General features: G+C 46.3%; 1 protein-coding gene across 1 annotated transcript in view; it reads left to right on the forward strand.

Moving 5' to 3' along the window:
• Positions 1–1,796: 1,796 nt before the first annotated feature.
• The window catches only part of T265_01989 (hypothetical protein), a gene marked incomplete at both ends in the record, with an annotated part of 32,325 nt that continues 23,083 nt past the window's right edge, over positions 1,797–11,038 (forward strand). Inside the window, 8 exons of the mRNA XM_009166127.1 lie at positions 1,797–1,834; positions 2,450–2,546; positions 5,557–5,772; positions 6,832–7,044; positions 7,076–7,162; positions 7,200–7,332; positions 7,367–7,450; positions 7,483–7,854. Coding sequence (XP_009164391.1) covers positions 1,797–1,834; positions 2,450–2,546; positions 5,557–5,772; positions 6,832–7,044; positions 7,076–7,162; positions 7,200–7,332; positions 7,367–7,450; positions 7,483–7,854 — 1,240 coding nt within the window. The remainder of the gene's footprint in view (positions 1,835–2,449; positions 2,547–5,556; positions 5,773–6,831; positions 7,045–7,075; positions 7,163–7,199; positions 7,333–7,366; positions 7,451–7,482; positions 7,855–11,038) is intronic.

Below are 11,038 nucleotides of genomic sequence, written 5' to 3' on the forward strand. Positions count from 1 at the left end.
GATTCCTAGTTCGTCTGGTTATACCGATATATGTACGAAACTTAATTCTCACAAATTTCTACAAATTTCCGTGGAAAACCATGTGGAGCAACACAAGCAATCGCCGTTATTATTCGTCAATTAAGCTTTCACCGGTCACAAGTGATTGCTGGGTGTGGTTATGGTGCATATTTGAGATAATGCTTGAGACACCCCTTGGTACTTGGCAGGGAATTCTCAAAAAGGCGGGTGAAGTAGAACTACATACAGTTCACTGTGGAATACGGAACAATGGCCTTCTTGGTGGTTCCATCACCAGATTTTTAAGTGGAAAAGTACGAAATGATATCTACCTAAACACGCGTACATGGCTAAATTCCTAGTCACAAAACCAAGTATCCAAACTAATAGAATTCTCTTGCTTCACAACGAAATACAAACAAAATCCGAGGTCTAAGTTGAAGGAAGAAAAACTTCTATGCTAGTATTAGAGACGGGGAAGGAAGAAAAACTTCTATGCTAGTACTCTCAAAGACACGGGTGCCTATTAAGGGACAATCGGTTCTTACTCCGGCTGCACACACGAAAACCAGAGTGAACTAGTTCACCGAGAATATTACCACTAACCACCACGCAACCACAAAGTATGAACGGATCAACCAGATCTGTGCTCGTGCCCGCGGAAGGAGGCTGCCCGACGCACACCTGAAAAGGACCCGCCGGCGAACGTATTGGAGGCTTCCAAGACTGATGCTCTGTGAGCTACGCGCCCTAGGATCTACCTGGGACGTCATCCGATGTGACCAAGGACGGAAGCTGTAACATTTGCTAACACTGGTTGTGGTTCGAGATGATCTATTTCCCATTCACTTGTTATGACGTTCCAGCTGTCTTCTGTTTGGCTGCATAATGGCCTGTGATTCTCAAGGTTTTCCCTGTTAGCAATGCCACTCAGTTTAGCAAAGCCTGGTTGGGTTTCGCTTAGGTGTCGGCTGAACTCTCCATAAAATTCCATTCTGTTGCCCCTGTCTTTAGATCTATGAATTGCACCTTCTAAAGTCCCAAGGTGCCGTTCTCCATGGCCGTTCGAATGTGGATGGAACAGGAGAGAGGGACATGAGCTAATAATTAGCTCCGATCAATTCCGGCAAACACCGGTCAGGTCATTGGCTGCGTCGGTTATGTGCCCATTATACGCATTCTCAGCCACAAAACCTTTACAAATAGAGTAAACCTTTCTACGCCGACATGTTGCATCGCATTGCGTATGTACTGAAACCGAAAACCGTCGTAATCTACGTTCCTATTTTTGCAGCTCACCAAATTTCATTGTTCACTGAAGCAACCACGCTTCCGGATGAAAAGTTTTGAGAGATAATTTCCCAACATCGCTGAGACCCCGGGATGCCCAAATAAGGCCTAAAAGTCTGGACATGTACTCTTAACTCAATTGCCGACCGCTTTGGTCCATCAGGGACACGTCATAACTTTCTACAATCCAATTCCATCATGCGAATACTGAGCGACCCTCTGTTATGAACATAGGTTCAGGGGTTCCAAAGCCGCCACACTTGTCTTTGCTTCATCGTCGCAGTGTCATTTGGATGAATTTTCACTGAAAGTATAACAAACCGGTTACTATGAGCTATGGCTTTAACCCGCGTTCGTTCGCGAAAATGCGTGATTATATAACGTTTAACTGGCAAAAAACGAACTGAAATAAATCCACCGATTGTTTACCAAACCCCTCTGAAACGAGAACTGAAATGTCGCTTAAAAGCAGCTTCAAATGCCTCTCTTGAAGAGGAGGGTCAGTAATGATAGCCATTGTCACCGAAGTACGCCTCACTCTATGGTATGTGGTGGCGACGATTTCCGATAATCACATAAACCCCTGTAAAAAAGACCGTACTTGCAGCATCGATGATGTCTGACGATATGCCGCCGACACGCTGGGAACAAACAATATTATTATAATTATAAGCCACCATCCACAAGTAGAATACTACTTATCGCAACGAAAGTACCCAGGGTGATAAGTTCCAGTGTGGCCAGGTCTTGGATAGAGATTTGGTCGGAAGGCATGTGCACAACTGTTAGAAGTGGCGCGTCGCAGCAGGGCATAGTTTCATCACCCTCTAAGCTAATGTTACGCTGTTGTTCAGTGATATAGCTCCGTGGCGTGCTACTGGCATCCTTTTCTATCCAATCCAGAATCCAAGTACTGAGGTCTGTATCACAGAAGGACCAAAAACTAAAGATGAAAGTGAGAATTTTCAACAGTTTCTGACTCACACCGGTTCCGGACACTTCATTATCACCCAGAGCGTCCGAAAACCGAAATATTCATCGTCGCCGGCGAAAGATGTCGAGAAGCGGTGCTCGGTCATGGAGCGGCTCGACGGGATTAAAGTGCAGATACCGTTCATGGCCTGACGAGTGGGGTCTCCGCTGAAACGTCTATTATCAGGCGTGTGAAAGCTCGTTTTAAACTCGGAGTGCATTGCAACCCAACAGATGATACGAGAAATTCACGGTTCGAACCTTTGATGATCAAGTCAGAAAAGGTTGGTTTGCGTTGGCCCTTGTTAGCTACAATCCCTTTCTTTGGACTAATGGATCGACAAGTTTTGGCGGGTTTTTTCATTACGCCTCTGCCTCTGATGCGATAATTTTTTAGTTTGCTTTGAAAACATGAGTAACGCATACACCAAACTTTACAGGCTGGCGTCCTCCGTAAGTCGAACGCCAAAGTTTTACTGAATGTCTTCATAAAAAGAACTGCTCACAAGGTTGCTGGAAAATCCTCGACATCCCACGACCCGTTTCTCTTTTCTTGGGGCTCATCAGGTAGGCACAGTTCTCGAGTTTCCTTCAGCCTTATGTCTTACTTAAACACAAATGGAACTGATGGGGACAAAAACGCTCATTTGTAAATGAATTCGGTCTTCATGGTTGACCCAGGTGAATCACCCGTTTTTAATGTTCTTGAACTGAATGTGCTGCAGTGAAGAACGTAAACGAGAGATTCACTCAAGTTTCCTGGGAAAATCGCATTGGTTTACAAATGAGTGTATTTGCTTCGTGTTCAAAGCATAAAAAAGTTTACGCAGTGCGCCATACTTGAAGCATATGCAAAGACCAAATCCTAAAAGCGCGAAAGCCTGCTATATGCATCACTGACAGACGGCGTCCACCGGATAGCAGAGAAAGACTGACTGCTTGATTCATAATCTCGTCTAGTCAACCAGTCGAATAGTCGAACAGCCAAAGCCATTGCACAATCGCCTTAGTGCTTACTCTCGTGGTAGTCACCTCGGCTGTTGCAGTGTCCGAGTACCACCGATGAGACATTATGCGCACAGAACTCTCTCCTACCTTTCAAAAATGCTGCATCTGAAGTTGCTTACGTGAAAGCAAAATTAAAAATCTTCATAACGGTGTGCCTTTCACTCAACTCAGTTATTTGGACTGGGAAGGAGAAAATAGCATCCCTATAACAGTTATTAATTAAATGGGTTCCAGCATGCTACTGCACGATGAAGGGACTCGACACTCCATAGTCACTGGTCTACGACGATGAGGTAACGGCACCGAGGGAGCTGATCCAAAGACCCAGACACGACAAATCGGTTTCGGGGTTCCGTAAACTGAATAAAGGTAGCATCATGAATCCACCCGAGAGGGATTCAATCGTGCATTTTGCTCCTAATGGCATGCAACCTTGAATTCATCAGTGGTTAAATAACTACACAGTTTCCCTCGTTATTTGCATTTCCGACTATTTTTCAACTACCGCTCGAAAATCTAAAGACGATTGTCTTATGGTTGAAACGTGTGAAAGCTATTGCCAAGTTGATCACACACCAGAATCCCAGTGAACCACACAAATGCGCACTTGATACAGACATCTTCGAATTCACAAAGAATGTAAACCATTGTCTTGCCTTTCAAACCCTTCTGCAGTTGGCAGAGCCTACGAGGAGTCAGCTAATGTTGAGAGATATCTTGATGCCTTCTCTATGTCTCACCTTGGTATTTCATAGAGCATTTCAGTAATAAAGCCTTTGAACGCATCGGGGTGCCCGTGAAACATTATCCCTGGAATTCTGACCCCCCGGATTTTCATGGTATACATGCACGGACGGATGGCCTCTGCTCAAACTCGATACTGAAGACTAGTGGAGTATCTATAGGTCCCGCTGCTTCGTATTATCCACGACCGCTTCTAAACGGATCTAACCCCCAACTAGGCACAACCCCAACTGGTCGCATAATGATTGGAGAAAAGCTGGTACAGTATATATACATATATATATGCGGTATTGAATAACCTGACTTGTTGCAGAAGGGTCCAGATTTAGCTTCTGGATGTTTCTTAGGTGGAATCTTTCAGATAATCATAGCACGTGCTCCTCCCTTTCAACGATGGTACTTAAAACTTTTGGTAACAAATACAGTTGTGTATTGTTGCGTAAAAACATGGAAGTGAAAAACATCCATCGAATTCTCCCAACACTTCAAACCCATAGATACATAGCAAAAAAGAATGTTTAATTTAAGCAGGAGATCCTCGGCTTCAATGGTCCATAGGATCATTACACTTGCTTTTGATCATAGGGGCGTCCGACTCTTGGAGGCCAAAAGAATGCGTACTTTCTTCTGACAAGATATTAATTAGACTTTCCGGAGTGCTCCAAACTGCGGCCCTAAGGCGCTCGTGAAACTCATTGATCTTCTCTGATGGATGCGTCCATTTTATATAAGAATTTTGCCTAGACCACGGGCTTCACCGTGGTTAGGAGCTTCACTACACAATTTTCCAGGGATTCGTTAAACAAGACCTTAAGCACTATATTCGTGTGGACGAAAAAACCAAGTTCTTCTGTGGCGCTTTTTTGTTTTACCAGGCTTCTCAGAGCCCACTGTAGTCTAGCCTATCTGAGAACGTGGATGCATCCAACGGTAGCCTATATGGTCCTCAAGATACTTCCGCAATCGGCATTGATCGGAGGGTTCTACATATATCATCCTGTTCCCTTAAGTAGCACTTCTTGCAAGGTGACCTTATCCCGCTCACCGTCCCTTCCGAACACAGGATCGAATATGATTCTGCGTGCTACCTCACCATTCACAGGCACGCAGCATCACAATTAGGTTCTTTTTTTCACGGATTCACGCATTGATACACAGGATCGAAGCCTTTGCCCAAAGTTCCGGGTCGGGTGTGTTCTTGTCGGTCAGTGGCTGTCGTTCGCCTGAAAGGCACAAGTGAAAAAAGGGTGTAGCACTGCTCTTTATGTTCTCGGCGCGGGGCAGTATGCTTGCCAGCGCGAGGATTCGCATAAATAAATGTCTAATAGTGCTTTAAACCGGGTTCTAGAAGGAGCGTGGACAACCGTCGGAGGAAGGTCATTCCACGCAGCTACTGCCCGAAATGAGAAAAAATTTGTCTAATGAATGTATGTGCCCTGAGCTTGAAAATTTTCTTACTATGTCCCCGCCGTTTGTTTGCTGGGTCAATGGTAAAAACCCGTTTGCCAAGCTTTGTTCAGACAGGGCATAAGTAAGAATTAGGTCCCGTCGGAGGCGACGGTACTCCAGAGGAAAGAGATCAAGCATCGCGAGACGCGTTTAGTATTCCACGGATTTGAGGCCAGCAGCCATTCTCGTAGCGGCCCACTGAACACGCTCAATGAGGGTGACGTCTTTCGTGCGTCCTCAGTAGACAACTTGGTTGGCGTACTCCAGGAGCGGTCCGACGTAGGCCCCATAGGGCATTTGGAAGTCCATGTGAGTAATACGGGAGAAGGTGCGTCGGATCGTCCGTAAAATGGCGAATGCCCTTTGGGCCGATTTCTCATGGCGCAGTGGGAAGGACAAGTTTGAGGAGACCCAGATGCCCAAAACCCTTTTGGCATCTATCCTCATAATCTTTTCTGGTCCTTTCTCATCGTGCATAACAAAGGCATTCGCTGAGTCTCCTCCAAACGACATATGGACGCACTTTCCGTCATTCAGAGGAAGGTGCCAGCCCAACAACCACTGCTTAGCGGCGTCTTAATCCCATTTGGAGGGCACTGGCATTGGAACTCCAGGATTTCAAGTCGTCCGCAGAAAGTAGACATGGACTCGCAAGAACGTCTGGGAGGTCGTTGACGTAGATCAGAAACAGGAGTGGTCCCTATACGGCGCCTTGAGGAACTCCAATGGCGACCGGCGCTGGGGAAGGGTAGGTCGAGCCTATTCTCACTCGGAATGATCTGTCTGGTAGGAACGCCTTGATCCAGCGAAGGATTTTCCCTTGAATCCCGTAAGACTCGAGTTTGTGTAGCAGCGGGACGTGTGGGACCCTATCAAATACTTGTTCTGAAAGTCGCGGAGAAATTCATTCTCGTTCACAGCGATTTTATTCTATCAATGTTTTTCGAATCCACTGTATCCGCTGTACCTCGCGGTTAACTGCTAATCAGTCCTCCTGCCTCCCCTGATTGGACATACTATATAATTCAAGTACTCCAACAAAGTTGAAGGGTAGCTCCACTGGCAATAACACCGTATTTTTTTATCCACATAGAACAAAAGACACTGGTTAGATGCCAGTCATTCATCACTGTATCTTTAATCCTAAGTACCGTCTGCCCGAATTCATCTGTATCCGGCGAAATAGTTAACTAGGTCCATATTTCCCTTCCCTTTCACCAACCACAGGAGGCTTAACGCAGGCACATTACACATCGAGCACACCATACGCGCCGTCGGCTTTCTATCCCATGTACTATTATCCAGGCACACACGAGTCGTTTCCCACTCGTCTGCGCGCCCGCTGGAACTTTCTCACCGAAACCATAGCTACCTTATCACAGAGCGGCTCATACAAAGTGTGGAGGTGTCAAGGTCACGCATTGTTGCAGTCAACACGCCATGCGCATCGAAGAGGTTCGAAGTACTTCGAAGGCACAACGTGTGGCTGCCCACACCCATATTAAAGGGCTCGGTCTTGATGAAAATGGCATTCCGTTGCCCAGCGCTGCAGGATTGGTGGGCCAAGAATGCGCTCGTGAGGTACATCTTTGCTTTTTGTTTCACGCTTCAGGCCGCCGGTATTGTTGTGGAGATGATCAGGTCGAAAAAAATGGCGGGAAGGGCAGTTCTGATGGCTGGTCCACCCGGGACGGGAAAGGTATTACTGTTATTCATTTTCCAGTTTATGTTACCAGACCGCGATTGCCATGGCCATTGCACAAGATTTAGGGAACAAAGTTCCATTCTGCCCAATGGTCGGTAGCGAGGTTTATTCGTCAGAAATTAAGAAAACGGAGGTGCTGATGGAGAACTTTCGGAGGGCAATCGGTTTGTCTTGCGCATATTTGGTCTCTATCTTCAGGGTTGAGAATAAAAGAGATAAAAGAAGTATATGAAGGCGAAGTGACCGAACTAACTCCTGTTGAGACAGAGAGCCCTACTGGAGGTTTGGTCCCTTTTAATTTTAATTAGCTTAAGGACTTGGAAAAACAATCAGTCATGTCATAATTAGTCTTCGGACGGCCAAAGGAGTGAAACAGTTGAAGCTAGATCCTTGTATATATGAAAGCCTACAGAAGGAGCACGTTGAGGTTGGCGATGTCATCTACATTGAGGCTAACTCGGGTGCTGTTAAACGTCAGGGGAGGTGTGATGTATATACAGCGGAGTACGATTTGGAGGCTGATGAATATGTACCTCTCCCGAAAGGTGAAGTGCACAAAAAGAAAGAAGTCGTTCAGGATGTTACCCTTCATGACCTTGATGTTGCTAACGCCCGGCCTCAAGGTGGTCAAGATATCGTTTCTATGATGGGTCAGTTAATGAAACCAAAGAAAACGGAAATCACCGGTAAGACTTGTCTGTTTGGGTTTTCTATGCATTCGTCTTTCACATTTTGATATTCACCGATCCTGTCTGACCACTGTGCTATCGTAAGACCCTGAAGGTCGGATTGGAAATACCCGTGTGTGATCCTATATCGACTCGCATGATCTTGCTGAATTGGAGGCTTGTTTGTCCTAGGGTTTTTTCATCCATTTCAATTATGAGATATGGCTCTCTCAGATGAAGTTTTGGACATTGTTTGAGTAACATAGGATGAATTTAGAGGGAAGAGTTTCACAGTCGATGACCAGGTAAAAGGGGAAGGAGAGTCAGCGTAATCGTTGCAACCAAGTTTCGTCCATATCCCTGTATGCTTTTGTGTCTGTCTAGGGTAGGTGTTGGGGTCATTTGAGATTCAATGAGCGAACATCTATCCACAAGTGTTTTGTGTGCCGAAGCAGCGGATCGTTCTACTGTTTTATTACTGGTCTTTTTGCCTGCTATAAAATGAACAGTAGAAATTATGGGGTTCGCCCCTTCACGAAGAGACTGGATCCTAACATATTGTGTGTGTGTGCCTACCTCGGCGACCCATTGAGCTATACTGGGGTGTCTGCGCGACACTCACAGAGTCTCATACCAGGTTGATGAATGGGTAGAGGTCTGACGAACACAGTCTCCTGGCTCTCCAGGTTGGGGGTTGGAACATATGTGGTGTGTTCCGCAAAAATGGTAATGTACTTGCATTTCCAGCCCAACACCGCTGCCCTCCGGTTGGGTTTCTGAGCCAGAGGCTTTGGTTGAGGACCATAATCGTTCTCCTGTCTAGGTGTGGGCGTCCTGATAGTATCCCCGCTTTCGTACAACCATGACATTTACAGCTAACAATACTCATTGGCCGTCGCGTGGTGCAACCAACCGGGTCGCCAAAGCGAAGCACAAACAAACTGACCACCACCGTACCATCTTTTGGTGTGCGCCTTGCACCTTCAGAGTGCATAGTCATGCTTCAGAACGTGCCATCTGCGGACGCATCCCTTACAATTCAAGGAGAATCACTGGAGATTGGGAAACTTTACACACCTCGGTAGTTGCATCGGCTCTGATGGAGATGTGTCTAATGAAGCCAGTACAAGAATCTCAAAGGCTCGAGTCAAGTTTGTTAATTCGCGTCACTTGTGGCGTCAAAAGGTATATCACTAGATCTTAAGGGTCGCGTGTGCCAGGCTACAGTAAGGGCTATGTTGTATGGGTGCGAGACATGGCCTTTGCCGACAGATGATGTGAGGTGGCTTCAGGTTTTGATCACCGATGCTTCAGAAGCGCGGCTGGTTTTGGATGGCGTCAGCGTGTTAGTAACTAGGTGATTGTGCGGCAGGTACTTCGATCGGGGGAAATATCCAGCACCACCGAATAGGATGGCTCGGTCATGTGACACGCATGCCGAAACACCGTCTACCAAGACGAGATTTGTTCTCCGTTCCTCCTTCAGGATGGCGAAACCGCGAGGTGGACGGCAAATGACTTGGCAGAAAGGTTTGAAAGAGATCACGAGGAGTTTGGATGCTGTTGGTTTTGTACGCCTTCCAGGATGGGGTCCCCGTGACCCCGTCTATGCTTGGGTGGAGACGTTGCAAAGAATGGCGACTAGTTGATACCAGTGGCAGTCGTGCTGTCAGTTTCTTTCCACATTGTCTGATTGAGCTGGAGTTGTAGCCTCCTCAGAATGCTCGACATAGTCATCACCATCATCAACGACAGCATGACATCAGTGCTCAACACCAATGCTTCACTGCCGTACAGCCATGACTTATTTGAAAGCCTTATTGTAAAGAAAAGAATAAAGGTGGATGGGGGAGGGACTTAGTGCTAGCTTAACACAATCATTCCGAGGTGCCTACACCTCCAGAAATTCACTCAGGCAATCTGGACAGAAACTGACAACAAGAACGCCACTGACATCGGGTGCCAGCCATATCTTGTAGTGTCTCCAACCAGGCACAGCGAGGATCACGCGGTCCCCATCCTGGAAGAAGAAATCATGCCATCGACCGGGTCGCCTTAATCCCCGAATGCAGCAGGATGGGGAAACGAAATCAGACAGTAACTTGGTTCTGACACCATAGCCTGTTTTAGTGGCGCGCTCGCCCAGTCGTATAATAGCACTTCGTACTTTGAGGGTGAGAGACGCAATTCGAAACGCATGGTAACATCACTTAGGTTATTTGGTGTGTTTCTTATCTGAATGGAAACTGAAAGAAGTAGCGCAACATTGGCCAAATATTCAATGAATTTAAGGGCTTCCCAGGAAAGAAGGTCCAAAATTAGGGTGAAAGACAACAAAAGTTTCTCACTTAATTAATCCACTATTAGGTTATGGAGAAAAGGTGACAAACAGTAAGCCTGAAGGGCACCACTTTTGGTCATGTTGGGAGAGTATTCCCAGCAGACCTTAACGCGCCCGCAGGTATATAGTATGATGGTTGGAGGACTGTGAAGAAAATGCGTGGCACACCATTGAAAGATAGACATCCCCACAAAGCAGCGCGACCGAGCCGGACATTACGTTCAGACATGAGAACAACAATTATTGTTTTTCTGTGTGACGATGCTCCAGCAGTTGTCGTGAGGTAGAGATATGGTAAATGCAGCCACGACCCGAACGGAACTCTGCTTGGTTTTCACGGCTCTCCTCACAAAGGTGCTGGTATTCCTGCGTGGGATCATATCTGTGGGCAACTTGGAAGCGATCATGATCAAACGGGCACTCTGATAATTGGCTGATATTCAGATATAACATCTATTTTGAAGACAGGAACGACATCAAATATCTGCTATTCCTTTGGCACTTCCTGTCTTACAAATGGTGTGCACAGGTGATTTCGAGCTGAGTAATTCTCCGTCCTTAGACAAAGCGGAGAAAGACAGTAAAAACCTTATCCCTTCATCTTCTGTTACGACCGAGCCAATAAAGTCCCATTGTGACCTTTGACCTTTATCTTGGAGATATGTATCACTGAGGGATTAAACTTGAATCGGGTCGTGGCCTGGTTCACAACCAAACGCTAAACTCTGCACTCCCGATTTCGAAAAAGTCTGTATTTTGCAGCCTGGCTTATTGTGGCTCCAGTGACAATTTTTTCACGACCTATCCTTAGCAACACTGGATGTCCTACAGATGAATGGTCTCCTCATCGGAGCGGAAAAA

Source organism: Opisthorchis viverrini (genome assembly GCF_000715545.1).
Source record: "Opisthorchis viverrini unplaced genomic scaffold opera_v5_22, whole genome shotgun sequence".
NCBI classification, from domain to species: Eukaryota; Metazoa; Platyhelminthes; class Trematoda; order Opisthorchiida; family Opisthorchiidae; genus Opisthorchis; species Opisthorchis viverrini.